We start from the raw sequence: 23,419 nt of genomic DNA, 5'->3' as shown, positions 1-23,419 counted from the left end.
CATGTCCAGTGATTTTGATAGACCCCCTTCCCCCCTGCTCTCACCCCCCACAAAAAAATAAAATAAACCCCCAGACACTCTTAAGGCCCAATCCTGCAAACATTAGATGAGTAAAGCGAAGCATGTGCGTAAGTGGATTGTAGGCTCTGGGCCTGGCTCTCCCACTGCAGTTCTGTCTGACTATTGAAACTGTATTTCTCAGAGCGAGCACTGCATCACCTCCAGCTGCTGCCACTCTCAACACATACCACCACCACAAATGCATTTCATTGTAGAGAGATCTACTGGAAAAGAGATCCAGGGCGGTGTCACTGTAAAATAATATACTAATAGGAAAGAAAGCTTTCCAGGCTGACTACATTAGGGACTTCCCTCATAGTCTACCAGCCCGTCCCAGTTTTGGGCACTAAGAGGTAACCATGTCATTGCTACCCCGTTAGGCACATATGTGGTGGTCATCCCACCAGTGTGGATGTAGATGTTGGAAGTGGAGTCGTTTTCCTATATGCTGTAATGTTTAAATGTTATCAGCATCCAATCGGGGAAAAAAGTAATGAAAAATCACAAAAAGGGCCATAATGCAGACTTTAATTTTGACCAAAATTGGCAGAAACCTTCTAAATGAATTGATAATGCACCAATGCACTCAAAATAGTACTGCTTTGAAAAGTTTGGGACATATTTAGCCCCTGATGATTTGTGTGCATTTTCCTGTCCTTTTTTGCCTTCAGTTAGAGTAAAAGGCTGTAGTCGCACGACAGCAAGAGCTTGTTTGCGCCACGTAATACCTCAAAATATCTGTCATCATTTATAGAATGGACTGATGGGAGCAAAGATTTTTTTTGTCTGCTATTTTTATGAATCTGTGCAGATAATAAGCCCCTCTACCCCTAATTACAAAACATATTTTTTACATTATCTATTCGGCCAGAGACATAAGCCTAAAGCACACGTGGTATAACTGTAATTATCATCTTACTATCACTGAATGCAGTGACAGTACATGTAAACTATTTCTACAAACAGTAATGATTCGTAGTAGGAGGACTATAGAATATCTTATGTGAATATATTGTGTAAATAACAAAGTATTACTGTGTACTCTTATATATAACTTGCATATAACTATGACCTACTGAAGGTCTCATGCAATACTCCCCAGAGCTATATTTATTCTCAAAAACAGTCTCAGTAATTTGCAGATAGCTGAACCATTTCCACTCCCCTTCAGAATCTGTGTCTGATGCGTTCAGTGCTCTTCTGCTACACTCATCACTGTCACAACCGAGTGCATTGCAGCACACCAAATCTTCGTGGTGGTATTTGCATCTCTTTGTTGCACAGATACTTTCCCAGCTATGCTGCACAAAGGCTCATGCTGAAAACTGCTCATGCTGTAGGTACTGGGAGCAAGCTTATAAATGACAGCATGCAGTTAGGTTACTGACACCCCACAGCTGATATTTCGCACATGTTCTTGGGATGGGAAGGAATCACTTCTCTTTTGCACAAAGCTGGGGGTGGGGGGGAGTAGTATTCACATGGCAAGTATCTCAGAGCTGACCAACACACAGCTCCAAAACCCAATAATTCAAGGATTATTAGACTTTCCTGTTGGTTCTACAACATGGTGCTGCTGTGAGTGAGATCTGGAATGCCAACAGGTGCAACAGAAACATGAAGGCTGAAGTAACATGTCTGTTTAAAGGCAAAGGTTCAAAGTGCTCTTACGTTCACAGATACACATTTCCAAGCCAATCTGTCTATGCTTGTAAAAGGCCTTGGGTGCCATTAGCATTTTGTGGTGCTAATTTGGAGTCATAGGCAAGGGCCTCTGTAGCTACAATTCCCTTCCCGCTCCTGGCAAATGACATGTTTAATTTTAAGGTGCACTAAAAGGCAAAGGCAGAGCCAGACTGGCTTGAGAACTGGTCTGGCAGATGCCTATGCAGAATAGTGCCTGGAGTACAATTTTGGGGTCACTTGGTGAACAAAGCCTCATCATTCTCCTAATCAGTTTTTACAATAGGGCAAATTACACAGGAAACTCCAGCAGCGTTTTAGTTGGGGGCACAGATAGTGCCGATGCAGAAGGCATGCGGTGCAGAGCTGGGACGTGAACTGAGAATGAGCATGCTCGGTATGTGCCACAGGTCCACAACACAGAATTCAGGGGAGCTAAGAATAGGCACACAGTCCACATCATTGGCACACAAACCAGATCTGTAAAGAGACTTAGGTGCCTAAGTTGGTCCCAGTTTTAGGCACTACTGTGATCTACAAAACCTGTGTTTGGCTGCTGCCCAACCCTGTAGGTGCCTAACCTCATTTGGCACCCAAGTTTTTGCTCTAGACGTTCCCCAGACACCAATGTTTCTGCCTCGGAGCATGTGTCCTGCTGCCTCACTTTAGGGACCAGGCACCTCTCATGCCTAAGCCTCAGGATGATTCTCAAACCCAGGGCCACCAGGCCTAGCGTCCTGTGGGACTTGATCTGGTAGGGATGCTCAGAGGCCACTTAACTCCACACAAGGCGGTCAGGGATGAGCCAACTTGCCCTATAACATTAGCTCAATAGTTAGGGATGAGTAGTCACACTGGATGCAGGTGAGCATAATGAGGAACAGGGATTTGGACAGGGACCTGTCACCTCCGTGAGGAGTCTCCTGACAGGAGGAACAGCTTTTGCTTGTAACCATTAGCCCAGTGGTTAGAGTACTCACATGGGATGGGGTAGACTCTAGTTCAACCTGCACCCCCACCCCTGCCTGATGAGAAGGGATTTGAATAGGGATCTGCCCTTTCTCACGTGAGTGCCCCAGTCCCTGAACTAAGGGCTATTCAGGTGTCGGCGGCTTTTCAGCTCTTGTTGAAGCTGTTCCATTTTAATTAAATAGTAACTGGGCCACAGGGAGTATGAGACTCCCTCTACAGTCCCCTAGTTTAGGTGTTCATCCAGGTTCTGCGAGAGTCTGGTTCAAATCTATTTTCACTGCACGTGCGATGTGGTGAAACCCACCAGAAAGGTATATGTAATGACCAGGTGTCAATCTCTGTCCACATGCCATGATCCAGTCACTGCGAAAGTTTGCAATGTTAGATTTAGTCTTTGAATTTGATATCATCTGCAAGCATTGCTTGGTAATGCTGTAAACAGAGTGGGGGCTCCAAATGTCTTGCATTTGGACATTTCCCCCTGTGGGCTCTCTCACCAGATTTGATTGATTCTTCATTTGCATAATTGTCACCAACAATAGCAGTGTATTGACACTGCAGTCTGACGATAGTGTGCAGCAGCTGATCAGACAGCTCTCCAAAAGTTTTGTACTTGCCAATATCATTGCACATCAGCAGCAGAAGCATCCTGAGTTTAAGAATAGCTGATGTTGGCTCATCAGATGCTGGTGGCTCAACCACTGACAGATTTTTCTCCAGCCAAGACAGCGTGTTGCTCTTTTGGATCTTTCTTAGAGATCCACCCAAGTTGAAGAGGGAAAGTGGGACAGGTGCCAGCTTATGCTTCATCAAACACTGGATATCAACATCTCTGGACTGGGCAAAAACTGTCAGCTTGCTGAATATCTGATGATCAATAGTTATCACTTGTGCTGATTGTTTTGTTGAGACTACCAAATGATTTCAGATTATGCCTTTCTATGGGCTAAAAGAGGTCTCCCTTAGCCCTTTGCAGACACCTGGTTATGAACGGCTTAATTTATTGTGTGCCAGTCTCTCTGATCGTGCACAAACCTTCTGCACTTTCAGGTGGGCCCACAGTAGATGTTGCAGTGTTCACAAGTGACTGTTGTGTGGGCTTGTTCCAGGTTCAATGTTAAAAAGATCTGTCATTCTTTCAGTCACAACTTTTTAATACCTTGGACAGCAATTTAATCGGCAGCCATGTGTTTTGTGGTAGCTTCTTTGTGGAGATTGAAGGCTGCATTCCACACCTTTGTTTTGTCACAGCTGTTACAGCTGCCTTAAAACGTGCAGTCAGGTAATCCTGGGTCAGAGCCTTATCTTTGGTGCAAAGATGCTGATGATTCCTACAGTCCTTGTTCAGAGATTGCTCAAGGGCCATGTCACGGTGTAAGTACCCCACCGAAGAGTCTGGCAGTCTGGTACACTGCTTCCTATCAACTTGGGCACAATATATAGCTGGCTTCTCCTCCTCCAGAGATCTGGCTTCTGCTACATTTACACAACCCATCTGGCATAATTCATATGACTACACTGTCATAGTGGGATCATCTCTGCAAAGGTTTCAAGCTCCATGGACTTGTTTTTGCCTCTCTTTGCTGCTATGTAATCCATCTGTGGTTGCGAGCAATGTGTTACCTAGTTTTCCCAGGATGGAAATGTATCTGAACAGTTTTTCCCTTGGGTAACATAAGTGTCCATGAGCTGGTACAATGCTTGGGCGCTGTTCGTCAAGTCTGCCAGAGCATTCTGTGCTTCCACTCCGTTTTCTCTATGTGCCTGCGCCACATCTTCAAAAGCTTCAATGTGTGTTCGAGCTTCCTCCAAGAGGTGGCTCTTCTCATCTTCTGGGAGAACATCAATGTTCAAGGAATTGCCAAGTGCCACCCACTTCAAGAGAGTCATCGCCTCATTCATAAGTTTATGGATTCTAATGCCATGGTTATATGCTTTCCCTCTTAGAGCATGGCTGAAGCACCATAAATACTGTATCACCCATGAAATTTGCTGCATGATGCATGCCTCCCATCTCAAGGTAGTCATTGTCAAATCTGTTTTGATTCCTCCATTTAAATCAACAGTGCTTTGCAGTAGATTGCTTCACCATACACGACATAGGTCCAGTTTTGGCCCAGAGAGTGGAACATATCCTGAAAATATTTCATCTTGGTGTGCCCTGAGTTAATATCAGTTGCCAGTGAAGGAGTCATTGGACAGTAGCCAATATTCATAAAATGTAAACTAGCAGCCAATTTTTTTTCTCAGATCACTCCATGCTACAAAGAATGACAAGTATTTTGATAAATTACATGGTACAAACAAGCTCATACTGTCGTATGACTGCAGACTTTTGCTTTAACTGATGGCAAAAATGTATGTGAAAATGCATAAAGTATATCACATGGGGCTAAATATTTCCCAAATTTTCCAAAACAGTACTACTTTAAGTACATAGCTTCTAAATACACTTGATAATGCAGCTCTCTGCCAGTTTTGGTCAAAATCGGACTATGTTTCTTCGAGTTGTGGCCCTTTTTGCAATTTAACAATTTTTTCGGATTGGATACCTGAAAATGTTCATACATTATGTGATACAGAAAAATGGCACCACTTCCACCATCTACATCCACCCTGTTGACGATCACTAGATAGGTACCTAGGCTGTGATAGCAATGAAATTTTTCTAGCTGATGGGTTACCCTAACTCATTAACAAGACACTTTTTTTAAATCTGGCTGGTAGACTATCAATAAATAGCTTCCCTGCACGGCAGCCCAAGGGATCTCTGCAGCAGCTGAGACTAAATGCAATTTCACAGTCCTAAATAAATTATTCCCTCTTTTGCATAGTCATGAAGTGTCCCATTAGGTTTGCCCTGTGGAGGGAGGAAGGGGCGGGCTGGAATGCCTCCAACAGATAATAATGAAAAGGCTCTCAGAGAGAGCTGCTTTTTCATGCCGGGTATACATCCTTGGGTCTGCATGGCAAGACTGAATGATCCTAGGGAATGAGGCAGAGCTTTGCTAATATAGTGATTTCCTGACAGGGAGGTTATGGTTAGAAATGTGAGAGCACAGCACTCACATCTTGGGTCATTATCCTTCTGTTGCAGTTCAAATCGGCTCAATTTACAGAAAAAGCTTGTTTGGATCTAACTACCAGACCCAGAACTCCACCGGGCATTTGACAAATCTGGCTGGGTTCTTTCTGCCTCTTACATCCATCGCCCAGAATAAGGGTTCAGAACCAGAGCTTAGATGACAAGTTTGTAGAGGATTCATTAGGCAGAAGAGAATCCAGTTTGTTCTTTCGCACTTGAATGGGCTTTTCAGCGATTACAGGAGTAACATCTTACTTTTAATTCAGCACATTAATAGGACAGGATTCATAGAGAGCTAATAGGGGCATTAAGCTGACTCTAGTGGAATTACATGCTTCAAATTTAGGCACATACCAAGTACCTTGCTGCATCAGGGTCTAAGCATGAAGGTATAAAAACCATTTTTACATCATCCCCATACTGACTCTAAACTATGCTTTAGTCATCTGATTTTTAACTCTAGTAATAATAATACATAATAATGATCTTATGTGGAAAAGGATCTTAATCTGCTTTACCAATAGATTCACAAACTGCATACAGTAGAGAAATCATTTCAGTGATCACTGAAGCATCGCCTTGTTTCGGGTGAAGCACATCTATTTAACAGTGTGCAGCCATAATGCACAGCAATTAAGAACAGGAAGTAAAGTATATTGTGCCCCTTTGAAACTGCTGGGAATTTAGGCAGGCTGAAAGCACCTCGTACTGGCCACTGTGAGAGACAGGACAGTAGACTAGACAGACCTCCGGATAGTCTGTTGGAGTGTGGCAACTCTTATGTTCCTGCATGGAGGCTTTGCTTTGCACGTGCCTATCTGATTTGTCGTGCTCACTACTTCATGGATCCGTATTATATAGGAAGGCAGGTAAGCTGCGCTCAACTCCACTCTGTATCATGGTAGGGAATCAAAGAATAGTGAAGTCAGATGGCCAGAAGGTGAGGGTGCAGGGTGAGGAAATACCTGCATGCTAACCCTCTGTGGGAAATGCTCTGTGGATAAAAAGGAACCAGGCCTGGCTGAGTGAGGGGGAGCCAGGGAGCAGCTGCTCTCTGTGCTGTACTGCAAGAGAATTTTCATTGCAAATTGCTGCAGAGACCACTTCTGTTCAAGACAGGACAAACTTCCCCGCGGTAGCTTGCACATGCCATTGAAGATGGTAGGGACCACATAGCTGGTGGAGTCCAGCTAATGGGAAACTGCCATGCTGTCAGTACAGGGGCAGGCTGGAAGGAGTATGCAGCTAGGCAAATCATATGTCCAGAGATCTCAGGGAAATGGCCCGGTGTTCCTTGTGCTTTTTTCGGCAGCATGGAATCTGCATGCTACACTCCCAGCTCTTTGTTCATTCCCCTGTGGCCCTGACTTCACGTCTCTTTACACTCTGAAGCTGGGATCTCGGACTGTACGTCGTCCCGTTCTGCACTTGCTCATATCCAAAGTGGAGGACAGGCCTATAGTGATCAATGAATCAATCACAGATCTACTGAAACTATCTGTCAGAAGAAAAATCCACTGTGTTTCTGTAGTTCCTTCATATTCACTTTCTTCCTACAAATTCTGAAGAGCTTTTTAAGCAGCAAGCATCGCTGTTTTCTTACCTTTGTCCTCAGCGATGACCTGAACAAGTTCGTAATCCTCGACTGGGTCAGCCTCCAGGTTGTGTTTTGACATAGCTCTCTGAATGACAGCCGGAGTCTTGTCTTGGCTAGTCAACTGGAAAAAGAATTTTGCAATGAGGGTTTTTTCTTCTTCACTTTACTTGTTATCTAAACATTGTAATTGATGTATAAAAGTCTGCTTTGAATTCATCACTGGCTCTGGGGGTGAGTTTCCCAAAGCACTAAGAAACTATTGCCTCTTAGGAATTAGATAGAAGCTATTAGTGGGCACAAAAATGTGCTACTTACGACTTTTATGCAGGAAGATAGATACTGCACCAACTGCGAGATCAGTAAATAACATAATCAGCTCCCTTGAGCAAATGTGTTGAAAGATGAGGTGTCATTTGTACTTGGCTTAAAATTTCTACATAAATAATTTCTCCATCTGTTGCTCATAGGCAGCAATTAATTTGGAATCTAATGGGGTAAATACTTGCTTCGAAACCTTGTGAAGATTTTTTGGCCTTGTATCTAGTCTGCAGTCTGCTGTGGAAGTGTCACTTGTTCTGAACTAACCTAGGGCCTCATCTCAAGCACACTGAAATCAGCAGAAAAATTCCCAGGCCCATAGTTCATTGCTCTTTGCAGCACCTGAGGGATCAATTCCTTTTAAAAAAAAAAAAAAGTGTCCTGCAGGCTGCAAAATATTTATTTGATTCACCCATTCAAAAAAAAACAAACAAAAAACAAAACAAAACAAAACATGGAGTGTTTGTTCCATGGCTTGTGGGTGAGGCATAGGTGAGGTATGTAAAGAAGTCAACATAGGAAAAGGGCCCAGCCCAGAGAAACACTGATAGCATCGTCAATAGTGACATTTACATTGTTATACATGCTTTGTTGTATATGCTGCCACCAATCCTAGAGCCTCTAAGTCTTGTCAGTCCCTGATATAAGAGACCACCATGAAGGCTGCTCTCTTCTATGGGTACGGCCTCACTACCCACAGGATAGGGGGCAGTGATCCATCTATCAGGGATTGATTTATCGTGTCTCGTCTAGAGGCGATAAATTGATCCCTGTACTCCGCCTGTACTCGGCAGGAGGAGTAAGCGGAGTTGACGGGGGAGCCGCCGCGGTCGACTCGCTGCTGTGAGGACGGCCAGATAAGTCGAACTAAGATACTTCGACTTCAGCTACGCAAATTGCTTAGCTGAAGTTGTGTATCTCAGTTCAAACCCCGCCCCCCTCCCCAGTGTAGCTCAGGCCTTAGTCTATAGCTGTGTGAGATCATTCAATCAGCTGGGATCCCCTGGACATAACAGAGTCCCAATCATGACCACTCTGCTGCAAGCTGGAATGAGGGAGTGATGAAGAAGCGACTTCAGCAATCCTGTGCCATCAGAGCATTGCTTAGATCCATTAGCTTTGTTACCACTTTGTGCCAGCAGCAGCTACACGGCTGCGCATCTGGTTCATGGTCTATATCTTGACAGTTTCCCTTTAAAAGGAAATGTTTCACAGAGGATCATCTACAGCTGGATGAGAGGGATTCCAAGTGGAGCTACAGGATGGAAGCATTGCTGCACACTTGCTGGTAGTTTTCATTATAGAGGGAACACTGCTCAGTTCAAAAGCTTGTAAGACCTTCCATTGTACAGTCACTAGTTTTAGGGGGTATTGAGAAAAAAAATTCCCTCCAGGCAGAAAGTTGGCACATGCAGTCTCAGTCAAACCTGCCACATTCCTCATCTGAGTTTAGAACCTCAAGTATAAAAATTTGTTATTTGTATCTTCTATCCCCAAAACTAACAGCAGAAGTGGTTAACATTTTTCACTTGGAGAAAACTGGGATAAATTTGGACATTTTTCAAAATGAAATTGAGAAAAATATTCTGATATTCTCAGTATTTTTCCATTTTTAAAATTTTCATTCTCAGTGTTCCTTTATTGTTTTTATTTATGATTTGAGGAGAAAGGGGGGTTCCATTTTCCATTTTGGTTTTCTACCTTCAGGGCTTTCTTTCCATTGCCAGTTTTGACTTGTCCACTCAACCGTGTGGTGAGATTTTTTTCAATATCAAAAATATTTATTTTTAAAAATTTTAGTCTTTGATATTGAAAAAAATGTTTTTATTACAAATTTGTTAAAATCTCTGGGGAAATTTTTGATAAACTAAAAATAGATCAGTTTCCAAAACCCATACAACAAAACCCTGTTTGAAATGTTCATGAAACTTATTTTGATTTTTCAACTAATTCTAATAAATACAAATAAAACTTTGAATTTGGGACAAAGATTTTTATGATTAAAATCCAAATCTCATAATGATGGATGCATTAGAGATAGATTAGATATGACAGAAGGATATTGTATCATACCACCACCTTACAATTATACGCCCTTTGAGATCCCTATATAGTTAAGTACCAGGTATTATTAAATAACATCTTTCACTCAAAAGAACTGAAACTCAAGAGGGATGTGTGGGGGGAGGAATCGGTGTGTGGAGCAGGGGGGTGTCCACTACTAAAATGCAGCTACCTCTAAAAGTGGAATGCAGTGCACATTTACCAGTAGCATTACACAACAATTTGGGACAAGCAATGAACTGAAGCCAACCGAAACCCCAGGGGGATTTCAGAAGATGGAACATATTGTGAAGACTGGAATGCACGAATCAAGGACATAATGTGGCCCTTAGCATTTAAAATCTTAGCTGCTTTGATTTGCACCAAGGCTGAGACCTTGCATATAATTGGTTACCCTGAACAAAAACATCTCAGTACTAATAAAAACATTTAACTCCTCCACATCACTGACCATGATACTCTTGTACATGTTGCCATTGTTGTCTTCTATGCTGATCCGGATGATGCACATGTCTTCGTTCTGCTGGTTGTAAACAGGAGGCAATACTGTTGAGGTAATGGATGTGACGGAGATGGAGCGCTTGTGGATCTTGGGATTGGAGGTTAAGGAAGGAGGGGGTGAGATAGTGTTGGTTAAAGATGACACCCCTGAGGAAGATGTGTCCATGGAATGGATGGAGGAACAAGAGGAGGAGGATTCAGAGAGCTAAGTAATGAAAAATAAATTAAGAAAAAAACAACAACATACAATTAGAAACATGACCATGGAATTTTCATTTCCGGGGTGGGGGAGGGGGGAGAGAGGCACAATCAGGAATTCAGTTACTGTAAAGTCCATGCCCGGTTTCTAAAGTTCTTAGTGGCATTCTCACCTCTGCAGGTAGTAATCTGACAATTTACTATTCACATTAAAAACTTTCCCACCCGCCAACCCTGTCCTGTCTGGGTGCTGCTGGACTCCACTACTAAAAACACTTTCTGTTTTCTTTTAGAGTAACAGCCGTGTTAGTCTGTATTCGTAAAAAGAAAAAAGAAAAGGAGTACTTGTGGCACCTTAGAGACTAACCAGTTTATTTGAGCATGAGCTTTCGTGAGCTACAGCTCACTTCATCGGATGCATAGCATATCGTGGAAACTGCAGAAGACATTATATACACACAGAGACCATGAAACAAAACTTCCTCCCACCCCACTGTCCTGCTGCTAACAGCTTATCTAAAGTGATCATCAAGTGATCATCAAGGAAGGCCATTTCCAGCACAAATCAAGGTTTTCTCACTCTTCCCCCCCCCCCCCCACACAGACACACATACAAACTCACTCTCCTGCTGGTAATAGCCCATCCCTCTTTGAAACCTCTCTTTATAATGCGCATGATAATCAAGGTGGGTCATTTCCAGCACTAATCCAGGTTTTCTCACCCCCCCCCCCACACACACCCCCTCCAAAAACCACACACACAAACTCACTCTCCTGCTGGCAATAGCTCATCTTACAATGTGCACAGCAATAATCCAAGTTTAACCAGAACGTCTTGGGGGGGGGGGGGGGGGTTTGTAGGAAAAAAACAAGGGGAGATAGGCTACCTTGCATAATGACTTAGCCACTCCCAGTCTCTATTCAAGCCCAAATTAATAGTATCCAATTTGCAAATGAATTCCAATTCAGCAGTTTCTCGCTGGAGTCTGGATTTGAAGTTTTTTTGCTGTAAGATAGCGACCCTCATGTCTGTGATTGCGTGACCAGAGAGATTGAAGTGTTCTCCGACTGGTTTATGAATGTTATAATTCTTAACATCTGATTTGTGTCCATTTATTCTTTTACGTAGAGACTGTCCAGTTTGACCAATGTACATGGCAGAGGGGCATTGCTGGCACATGATGGCATATATCACATTGGTGGATGTGCAGGTGAACGAGCCTCTGATAGTGTGGCTGATGTTGTTAGGCCCTGTGATGGTGTCCCCTGAATAGATATGTGGGCACAGTTGGCAACGGGCTTTGTTGCAAGGATAGGTTCCTGGGTTAGTGGTTCTGTTGTGTGGTATGTGGTTGTTGGTGAGTATTCGCTTCAGGTTGGGGGGCTGTCTGTAGGCAAGGACTGGCCTTTCTCCCAAGATTTGTGAGAGTGTTGGGTCATCCTTCAGGATAGGTTGTAGATCCTTAATAATGCGTTGGAGGGGTTTTAGTTGGGGGCTGAAGGTGACGGCTAGTGGCGTTCTGTTATTTTCTTTGTTAGGCCTGTCCTGTAGTAGGTGACTTCTGGGAACTCTTCTGGCTCTATCAATCTGTTTCTTCACTTCCGCAGGTGGGTATTGTAGTTGTAAGAATGCTTGATAGAGATCTTGTAGGTGTTTGTCTCTGTCTGAGGGGTTGGAGCAAATGCGGTTGTATCGCAGAGCTTGGCTGTAGACGATGGATCGTGTGGTGTGGTCAGGGTGAAAGCTGGAGGCATGTAGGTAGGAATAGCGGTCAGTAGGTTTCCGGTATAGGGTGGTGTTGATGTGACCATCGTTTATTAGCACTGTAGTGTCCAGGAAGTGGATCTCTCGTGTGGACTGGACCAGGCTGAGGTTGATGGTGGGATGGAAATTGTTGAAATCATGGTGGAATTCCTCAAGGGCTTCTTTTCCATGGGTCCAGATGATGAAGATGTCATCAATATAGCGCAAGTAAAGTAGGGGCGTTAGGGGACGAGAGCTGAGGAAGCGTTGTTCTAAATCAGCCATAAAAATGTTGGCATACTGTGGGGCCATGCGGGTACCCATAGCAGTGCCGCTGATCTGAAGGTATACATTGTCCCCAAATGTAAAATAGTTATGGGTAAGGACAAAGTCACAAAGTTCAGCCACCAGGTTAGCCGTGACATTATCGGGGATAGTGTTCTTGATGGCTTGTAGTCCATCTTTGTGTGGAATGTTGGTGTAGAGGGCTTCTACATCCATAGTGGCCAGGATGGTGTTATCAGGAAGATCACCAATGGATTGTAGTTTCCTCAGGAAGTCAGTGGTGTCTCGAAGGTAGCTGGGAGTGCTGGTAGCGTAGGGCCTGAGGAGTGAGTCTACATAGCCGGACAATCCTGCTGTCAGGGTGCCAATGCCTGAGATGATGGGGCGTCCAGGATTTCCAGGTTTATGGATCTTGGGTAGTAGATAGAATATCCCAGGTCGGGGTTCCAGGGGTGTGTCTGTGCGGATTTGATCTTGCGCTTTTTCAGGAAGTTTCTTGAGCAAATGCTGTAGATGCTTTTGGTAACTCTCAGTGGGATCAGAGGGTAATGGCTTGTAGAAAGTGGTGTTGGAGAGAGCAGGAGAGTGAGTTTGTATGTGTGTGTGTGTGGGGGGGGGGGGGAAAGAGTGAGAAAACCTTGATTTGTGCTGGAAATGGCCTTCCTTGATGATCACTTGATGATCACTTTAGATAAGCTGTTAGCAGCAGGACAGTGGGGTGGGAGGAAGTTTTGTTTCATGGTCTCTGTGTGTATATAATGTCTTCTGCAGTTTCCACGATATGCTATGCATCCGATGAAGTGAGCTGTAGCTCACGAAAGCTCATGCTCAAATAAACTGGTTAGTCTCTAAGGTGCCACAAGTACTCCTTTTCTTTTTTCTTTTTTCTGTTTTCTGCTGCTCTTTGGAGAACAGACCAGCAGATGGGAGCAGATACAACAAACCAAAGAAAGTTGTGGGATGCCAGACTGCAGAAGGAAACTGGTTTAGGAAGAAGCTCCCAAAGAGCAGGTGTAGGTCAGCAGAAATCAAAGGGAAGTGGGCTCTTTTATTAGGTGAAACACAAACAGTCAAATATCCCCAAAACACCCTTTTCCTCACTGGCAACTCATCCTTTGATTTGAGGGTAGCAGCCTGGTGCACTTAACAATCTCTCTGATGAGCTGCTCTCACGTCTAATGAGCACAGCAGTGGGTGAGAATAGGAATAACTACATACACACACACACACAACGTTTACAAAGGTCAAGAGGATAACTGTTCTGGTATAGAACAGAGTTCCCATGACCATCGTGGGCCATAAGAAGGACAAGGCGGGCTAGGGGCAGCTCTGACACAGACACCAGGAGTGGAATGCACATGTGCAATCACTCAAAGAACTCTTACACTGAAATAAGAGAGTCCACACAAGGGCTTGCACCAGTTTGACTGAAGCAGTTTAATTAAACAGGTGCAAGTCTGTGTGTAGACAAGGCGTCACTGTTGGTTTTTCCCTTCTCCAATTCCCCTCTGATTGGCTTGTCATTTTGATATTTTCTTCTCTCCTCCTGCCATATTGGTGGAGTCTCCCCTGGGCCTGCAGCATGGGCAGTATCTACCTTATTATGAATCATTTACACACACCTTTTTGTGTCAGTGCAGCTACCCACTTCCACACATCCCCAGCTTCCCCTGCACAGTGCCTTAGGCTTTGTCTTCACTGCCAAAAACCGGTGTGGTTTTACAGAAGAACAACACATGCACATTAGCTATCCTACTGTAAAATCCTAGTGGAGACAAGACATTGCAGTGTTACCGCATGGTGAACTAGGTGAGGTCAACCACAAGCAGGGGGATAGTGTTTACGTCACCTAGCTTCCCTCATGGTAAAAACCACAGAAGCCTTCTCTCTACTAGGATTTTACAGCAGTGTAGTTAATGTGGGTGAGCAGTGTAAAAAAACCTGCCTTTTCCGAAGTGAGGACACAGCCATTTTCACCATGCTGACCACTGAAGGCAGCTGCTTCCAGAAGAGGCAACTCTGTAGCAGAATCAGGGGCTCAACAGAAAATCCAACCACCCTAAGGCTAAGTGCAGATGAGCTCATTCAATCTGAGATGTTCCAGGAGAAAATGCTTGTTGCTGGTTCCATTAGCCTCCACAGGGCTTTGCCTCCCTGTTTTTTTTTAAAAAAGGAGAATGGAAATCCTCTAAGCCCTTCCTCTCACTGCCATTATCCCATCCACTGGGCCTCAGGAACACCGCAAGCAATCTGATATTTGCACACACACACACTTCAGTCTGTTGGTCCCACTGCCAGGAAGCCAATAACCTCCCAGCATAAACATGCCATTACAGACAGCTCCGTCACTCCCACAACTGGTGTCTTGAGAGAGACAGATCTAGCAGTGTGTTGTTAAATGGCCACATGACTACCTAAAAACCCCTCCAGACCCCACAAGAAAAGCTGACCCCAGGAAATTAAAAATGGTTCCCCCTGTGTACATGCTACAGATCTGGCAACACCCAAAAGCTGCTCATAAAAGGAATTGTATAAAAAGCCTGACCCGGATCTTTTCTACTTTCATCACATCTATTTTTAAGGATACTCCCATTCCTTGAAAGTAGTATCTTGGTCAGTTATAACAGTAGACATGAGTGTGCAATGCAACTGAAAATTCAGCTTTTGCTTATACTAGGAAGGGTCAACTATTCATCAGGGGTATTCATGCTGCAAGCCTTCTGAACTAAGTGTCTAGACCTTACCTTTTTCTGAGGCTCATCAGGAGTGTCTATGGGGGTGATGCAGACTTCTTCACCCTCAGAGTGGTTCGACTCACACGATGATACACTGACAGAATCCATGCTTTCACCAGAGCTCCCACTTGGAGTAGATTTGGGCTGCTCTTTGGTTGGTGTGCTATTAGTGATCACATCTGCTCCCAGAAACAGTCTGGCAAGAACACAAAATACACCAAGTAAATGATACAACTACAGAATGTTGCTGGACTGAGCAAAGAGATGACGCTTGATTCATATGTCCACCGTGTTATTTTGTTTCTCAAGTGGTCTGGTGTCCTGGCTCCATCCACATTACATGTAAGATTTGCCATAAGAATTCCTTAAACAGCAACACATTAGTACCCCAATAATATATAATACACACACACACACACACACTCCAACCACAGAGCCAGATTCAGGGGTAATGTACTAGGTGGGGTAAGTTAGACTCCATTACACTTATTCAAATTCCCTTAGACTCACTGACCAACGAGTGATTAATTTGGTGTAACTTACACACCAATGAGCCGGAAAAAGGTAAATTAAAGTAAGGGGCGGTCTACTTCAGCTCACACATTTCTACACTCTCCTGTTAGTTGCTTTTCTTGCTTCTTTTCTGACCTCTCTGACATGTAAATTACATCATCTTAGAATCTCTTGCACTCAGACTTGGGGAGTAGAGGGGGGGCAAAATTCAGAAGAGAGATTAAGCGTTAAGATACGTCAGTGAGTGGGTGAGAGTCTAACCGAACAAAGGACTCAAACTAAGCCTACAAAGGCCAAATTCATTCCTTGTGCGACTTTAATGACTTCAACAGGGTTGCACCAGAGATTAATTTCTCTCTAAGACTCTAAATGGGTATAATTTATACATACAATCTGAAGGCCAGAAGAAGGTGTAAATTATGTGACTTTATATTCTTTGAGATTCACTTAAACTCACCTCTGAGTTTGGGTCTAAGTCAGTCTAAGGAGTCTAGAGGGAACCTAATTTGGTATAACAATATGTTGAAGAGGTGAGGCAAATTAAGTTGGTGCTGACAAGGCATCTCATCAGCGGACAGAACCCAGAACGGTGCCATGTAACATCCAGAGAAGAATTATGCCAAGCACTATTATAGTATTAATTTGCAAAATATATTCAGGTTGCAGGTACCACAAGTTTTAAAACAAAGATTACACAGCAAACACAAATACCTCAGCCTAACTATCCTATGCTAATTTACAATACAAGAGCTACACTGAAATATGGTGGGAAATAGAAGGATAAACCCAGTACTCAACAGTGACACTTACCATACACAGTTTAGGCACAATGCCAGGGAGAAAGAGTTAGAGAGACAACTCAATTCAGACACAGCAGCTACAGTCTCCAACTCTGCTATTCCCACACCTCTTCATAACCAACTCAAAGGGACAAAACCAAACACAAATACCTTCTTGTCCAAACAGCTACCCTGATCTTATGAGGACCAGAATTGACATACTCCGCCATCAAGAGTCTATTGCTAAGGATCCTAGATTGCCACAGAGCTTGCATGGAATTTATGTTTGTCCACTGTTCTGAGGAACCCAGGGGAAAGACTAAGGCAGGAAAGGAGGCGTTAATAGCCAGGTTTCAATCTTCATACTAATTCTGATGTTGACTGTAAAATTCTTCATCTCCTGTTGTCCTGACCATGTCACCCCTCCACAAATAATTTTCCTGTCTTCTCTCATACCACACTCACCTTTGAGACTCTACACATTTTTGCTGAGCCCCCTTGATTTCTGCCCCCATTTACCCCTGTTTTCCCTACATTCCTTCAGATCCTCTCTCTTTATTGTTTCCTTTCCCTAATCTTTGTCTCTTTAGTCAACTCTTGGCTTCATGTTCTTTCTCCCCTCCCCACAATCTTGTGCTTGAATTGCTAAGCAATGTTTCATAGTCACCTGTCTGAACTAGACTGAACAGGTGACTGGGTAGATAGTACGTACCTACCTTACAGGCTGATTTTAGGGTTGTCAACTGTCCAATTGCACAAACCCAAACACCCTTCCCCGGCCCCCTGTCCCTTCCCGAGGCCTTGCCCCTGCCCCAGCACTTCTCTGAGGCCCCATTCCCGCTCACTCCATCCCCCGCTCCCTCTGTCGCTCGCTCTCCCCCAACCTCGATCACTTTCACCAGGCTGGGGCAGGGGATTGGGGTGCAGGCTCTGGGCTGGGGGTTGGGGCCGAGGGGTTTGGAGTGTGGGAAGGGGCTCTGGGCTGAGCCTGGGGCAGGGGTGCAGGAGCAGGTGTAGGCTCTGGGAGGGAGTTTGGGTGCAAAAGGGAGCTCAGGGGGTTGGGTGCAAAAGGGGCAGGGGGCTGGGGTGCAGGAAGGTGAGGGGTGTGGGCTCTGGGACAGGGAGTTTGGGTGTGGGAGGGGACTCAGGGCTGGGGGTTAGGGTGCAGGAGGGGTGAAGGCTCCAGGTGGCGCTTACCTCGGGCAGCTCCCGAAAGTGACCAGCATGTCCAGCTCCTAGGCTCAGGGGCAGCCAGGTGGCTCAGTGCACTGCCCCTGCCTGCAGGCATTGCTCCCGCAGCTCCCATTGGCCATGGTTCCTGGCCAATGGGAGCTGCAGCTCAGGGCAGGGTGTGAGGGCAGCACATGGAGACTTTATATATATTTATTTTAGGTGGCTCTAATTTGCATGTTACAATTCTGAAGGAAATTTTTGCACACACAATAAGTTAAACCAACTGTGGGCCACAGTCTGATCTCATTTACTTTGCTTTTGCACAGGTGTAATTCCATTGTATTTGGTGATGTTATTTCTGAACAACATCAACGTCACTGAGTTTATAAGTGGGCCCTAAATTTTTTACTTCTCCTATACCCCAAAAAGGCTGGTAACCACTGAATGATTTGTTTCTAATCTTTTTCAGCTGTAGTCATTGTAAGTATTACCTGGAACAATAATTTAGTAAACAGTTTCAGATGTAATTATGAACTTTTAGCTGACAATATCCCTTTAACATGATCAGATTCCCTGCCAAGCTCCTCGTCTGGTGGAATACATTTTTCTTGTTTGATTTATTCAGGTCATTCCTCTACTAATTCACTAGATGCCATGACCCCTTCTGGCATACTCACAAGCTGAGTCTCTTCACCATACTCTTCCGAGGTTTCGGTGACGTGGTGTTAGTGTCAGCAGCTGCTTCTATCTCACAGGAGAGGCCATAACTATGCAACAGGGAAGATTTGTTTACTTGAAAGAGTTAAATATCATTTTATTATCATTATTAAATTATATATTAATTTAAAAAGAGAGAGATATTCAGTTACTCCAGCTTCAACAAGAGGTTACCGCAATACAGCACAGAGAAACAAACATCAGCATGCACGCATTTTACCTTGAGGAAAGGAGTATTTGCTTTTTTTTTTACAATAGTTTAAAAAGAATTCAAATGTGTTTTTTTGATCATATTAACTATTATCATAATAGCAATCTAAGAAAAGGGATTATACAGTGCAGGACAGGACTGAACACCATAACTCTGTGTGAGTTGAAATTTGGTGTCCTTTGACGATGAATTTTATAGTACTGTGAAGTATGTATCATAGGTTCACACCTCTAGGTAATACTGAGTGTATATGTAAGCACACACACAGACCAACAGGTCAGACACAACACGCTATAACATTTTAAAGTTGAAAACCAAATTCCCAATCTCAAAACTAAGTCCTGCAAAGTGTTAACCAAGTTTTCACCAGCTGTGTGCTAAAAGGCACACATACGTGCTGTATCCCTGATTTACAGTCTATTTAAATACTATGAGACTATCTAAGCCAGATATAGCTCATACACATAGATGGGAGGCTGGACATGAAAAACATGCTCCCTTGAGTGCATCGATAGTCTCACCTCTCCTCCTCTGTTAATAGCCGCTGTCTCCTGAACCATCGGATGAATTTTTGGTCTGGCGTCATGCAATAGCTATTACAGGAAGATTGCAAGAGCTTAATTTGGGCGATTACTTCAAACTCCTAAGGAAACAAATAATCAAATAGGAATTTTAATTAGAAACCAAAACAAAGCCAAATACAGACTCATGCACATACAAAGTAAGGATAAGTGGGCAGAACACATGCACCAATAATCACAGGACAAACTAAAGACTGCTTCATTCTTAACTGACTACCCAGGCAATTTTAGACACCACAAAGCAGTTTTTCAACAACAAAATCTGGCTTTTGTTTTCCTGAACAGGTTTTGGTTTTTGCAGGTTTCAACAAAGCTCCACAGGTTAAAATATGGAAAAATAGGACAATCTTCCAACACCAGGAACTCTGCCTTTCAGTATAACTGATTTTGAGAGAGACAAACTCTAATGTGAGTTTAGCACTGGCATTAGATGCCAGAATGAGAGTGTTGCACACTGAAGTCATAGACTAGGGACATCATGGAAAACAGCAGTGAAAGCTTCCCTACACTGTCCCACTCACATACCTCATCCCTGACCCAGATGGATCACCCTTAGAGGGAGTTCATTCTCTGTGCTTATTTGGGCCTTACATTGCTGAGACTACAAACAAGGGTGTCCATAGTGATGACTGATGAAGAAATCTGTCTTCCACTGCCTTGTACATTGTGCAGCCATTTATACTTGTGTAATGTGAGTGTGTTATGCTACTTCTGGTGTGACTGAATGGAGAATTCGGATTTGGTATGGTTTTACACATGCTTTGCTGAGGTGTAAATTACAGCACAGGGTAGAAGGCAGGGCAGACTCAGCAACTAGGAACTGGACTGAGACTACCCATCAACCATCAGATGGCAACAACTTTCATTTGCTTCCAGTCTGGGCTGAACTGGGCTGGTGACTTAGTCACAGGAGCTTTTGTGCCTCACTATCAATACCCTGAGCCACCCAGTCATAAATAAAAGGGAAGTTTAAAATGTGGTTTATGGAGCTGGGAATCAGTTAAGAGTAAGGAAATGGGCCCTATCACAGCAAAATCAAAGTCTGCACTGAGTCCCTGAAAAGATTTGCCTTTGGTTTGTCTTTATTCTGACAGATATGACCCAAGCATGTTGTCTTCTACGCGGCTTTTCTTTACCTCTTTATCTGTGCAACCAATGCAGGGCAGACTGAAAGGGCAGGCTGAGAGCATTTATTTCTCCGCCCCATATCACCCTTTCATTCTCCCCCGCATCCTTTCTTTGGATCCAATGAAGCAGATTAATGCAGCAAACTAAGGAAGTTTACGAGACTCATGCTACGCTTTCTAAAAAGCAAACTTCACTTACTAGCAGGTCTGTTCTGCTGTTGATACATTGGATTTAGGAGATAACAGACTTCTTCTACTGATGCTCATGGGCAGTGAACGTACAGTCCCCATGCATAAATGTTCTATATACTGCCTAGTGCTTAGGACTTCCTTTCCCCTGTAGCACCCATCTAATTAATGGCAGTCCTTCCTTCACACCCCACCCTCTTCAGGCTTGCGTGGACTCACACATATAGCGCTTTACTGTTCTATCCTTATTTGCAGGTAACTCCCATTGAAGTCAATGGTCTTTGGGAATGCACCAGGGGAAAAGAGTAAGTCCCTAAAGCAGAGATCGGCAACCTTTGGCACGCGGCACATCAGGGAAATCCGCTGGCGGGCCGGGACAGTTTGTTTACCTGCAACGTCCACAGGTTTGGCCAGTCACAGCTCCCACTGGCCGCGGTTTGCCATTCCAGGCCAATGGGGGCTGCGGGAAGCGGCATGGGCTGAGGGATTTCCCTGATGGGCCGCGTGCCAAAGGTTGCCGATCCCTGTCTTAAAGTAAAGTACAAGCAGGATTCTGTACAACAGGGTGGCAGCAAAATGCTAGTCATGGAAGAAGTTCAGACTTACCCGTCTCCTCTTCTCAAAGTTTATCAGCCCACCCTGTATGAAGCAAAGAAAACAGGGATGACTGAAGAATCCAAAGTGAATATATTCAACAGCAGTGTAATAAAGTCAAAGATTGGAAGAAATACGGAATTCAATCATATGGTCTCTTTGAGCAAGGACCTTCTAGAGACCTGAGTTTTCTGATTGCATGGTAGTCCCTACTGGAGATCTGTCTCTGGACTGAATGGCAGTTTGATTAAGTAGGAAATTCCAATTTTGGAACAGGTATAGCATGTTTCAGGTCTGGCAGATGTGTGCTGACAGAACTGTGTGTGTGAGAAATCTGCTTGACTTCTGCCAGCACTATAAGTGGCTCAAGCCAGTGTTCCCAAACCTTGAGTTTGTAAGAACCAAGTGAACACACATGGATACGTGTACACACACATCTGGCAAACAAACTCAGTACAGAATACACACAAAACTTAATTCTGAGTCATAGCTGCTTCCTTTAGATCATCCTTGCAAAACTATCAAGAAAATTTACCAGCCCAGCCAAAAACATTCTAACTCATCCTCACTACAAACACCAACACCAAAATATTCAAACTTGAATACCTAAAGTGTAGCTCCTAATTCCATACTTAAGCACCCAAAAAAGTATGCTGATTTTCAAAGGTGTTCAGTATTTGCAGCTCCCAATGACTTCCCTGGGATTTGAGGGGTTTAAAACTTCTGAAAATCAGACCATTTTTATACAGGTGCCTAAATAAGGATTTAGGAGCCTAACTTCAAACAGTCAAGTTTCAAAATGCTGGCTCTAGAGTGCAACCCATTTTCCTGCAAATCACCCCCCACATTCTCTCTCATTGCTCTTTGGTCACACTCACCTGGCCACACGTGTCCCATTCACTCATAATTCACCTGTGATTTGTCCAGTTCTCTCATTCGCCGCCAGATCCATCCATTCTATTCACCTTTGGAATGCTATGGAACCTTTGCCCCCTGGTCAGGATCTCTTGGTCCTGTCCTTCCCTGCCTACACTAAGGTTGGCCAGCTGAAGAGGAGGGAGAATCCTTCCCCACGAAGGCCTTCAGTGCTCAAATGATTACAAAATGAGCTAAGACCATGTTGAAGAACTTAACTTCTCAAGCTGAAGAGCTGAACTTAAGACAAAATTGTGGTATTGAGTTTCCCAACACAGAAGATGGAAGTTTATATTTTTTAAAAAGTTTTAATTAAAATAAAATAATAAAAACTTTTATACTCTCATTAGGGTTTTTTCAAGCAAAATATAAATTTTGAGCATAAAGTACCACACTTACGAATGCCCTAGTAAATAAGTTCCATTATTAAATTTAGTAGAGATCTTTTTTTCCTAATAAAAATATTGCTCATCCTCCCCATCTATAACTTTTGACATTGCAAACTCCTCTATAAGTCTGTGAATGTTTCATACGAGGATGTGACAAAAGCGAAACATACAGAACCATCAAGATTTGTCCTTAGTGGTGGCTAGTAAATTTGCTGGCCCAATTATCACAACTGCAGGGAGAGGGGTTAGAATTCAAGAAGCTGCACAAACCTACCTCTATATAGTCCTGCAGCGCTGTGTCAAGCATGGTCAGGTCTGTAAGAAAGGTGCCAAGGTAAGGGACTGTACCCTGCATGACTCCCTGCAGACAATCAGAACAGCGTCTGGTTAATTGTCAGAGAGAGGCTATGAATTCAAGCCGCTACATTATGATATAAAATATTATAGAGAGAGTAGTCAGCTGAAAGCCTGCAGTAAAATTCTGGGCCTGATTCTGTTCCATTTAAATCAATAGGAATTTTGCCATTGACTTCAATGGGAGTGGGATGGGGCCATTGTTATTCAAATGAACAACTGGATATTGAAGAGTGGATATATTCAGGGCCTCTGCAACACTAGTTCCTGCACACAGAATTCCTACTGCTGTCCTACAGCTGGAATGAGTGTAAAATATGCTAAAAGGAGCACAAATGCCAGCATCCCACAGCTCCCTTCAGACTGGGCAGATGGCTCCTAACACCTTGTGTAAACAGGCCTTTTCTATGGCTCATCTTGGTGGGTCTTTGCTTTTTAATGAAGTTATAAAATTGTGTGATTACATTCACATTCCTTCCAAGCTGGGTACGTCCTCCTTGGGATAATCACTGTGTTCTAATTAACTCAGGACTCAACTTTCAATCTTCCGAAGTCTTCTACCTTATTTGGAGTCAGGGTTGTTTCTACATCAGTGAGAAAAAAATTCTCACTGCTACTAAAACCAGCAAAAAGAT

General features: G+C 43.7%; 1 protein-coding gene across 6 annotated transcripts in view; it reads right to left on the bottom strand.

Moving 5' to 3' along the window:
* Positions 1-23,419, bottom strand: part of RGL1 (ral guanine nucleotide dissociation stimulator like 1) — a 159,064-nt gene that overhangs the window by 2,169 nt on the left and 133,476 nt on the right. For all 6 annotated transcript variants that reach the window (XM_074961112.1, XM_074961113.1, XM_074961115.1 and 3 more), the window contains 7 exons: positions 22,705-22,791; positions 21,139-21,171; positions 19,157-19,278; positions 18,385-18,474; positions 15,252-15,438; positions 10,231-10,485; positions 7,404-7,518 (listed from right to left, as the gene is read on the bottom strand). In XM_074961112.1, the coding sequence (XP_074817213.1) occupies positions 7,404-7,518; positions 10,231-10,485; positions 15,252-15,438; positions 18,385-18,474; positions 19,157-19,278; positions 21,139-21,171; positions 22,705-22,791 (889 nt within the window). The remainder of the gene's footprint in view (positions 1-7,403; positions 7,519-10,230; positions 10,486-15,251; positions 15,439-18,384; positions 18,475-19,156; positions 19,279-21,138; positions 21,172-22,704; positions 22,792-23,419) is intronic.

The sequence above is a fragment of the Natator depressus genome, chromosome 8 (assembly GCF_965152275.1).
Source record: "Natator depressus isolate rNatDep1 chromosome 8, rNatDep2.hap1, whole genome shotgun sequence".
In the NCBI taxonomy this organism is placed as follows: domain Eukaryota; kingdom Metazoa; phylum Chordata; order Testudines; family Cheloniidae; genus Natator; species Natator depressus.
This window is presented reverse-complemented; position numbering and strand designations above follow the sequence as displayed.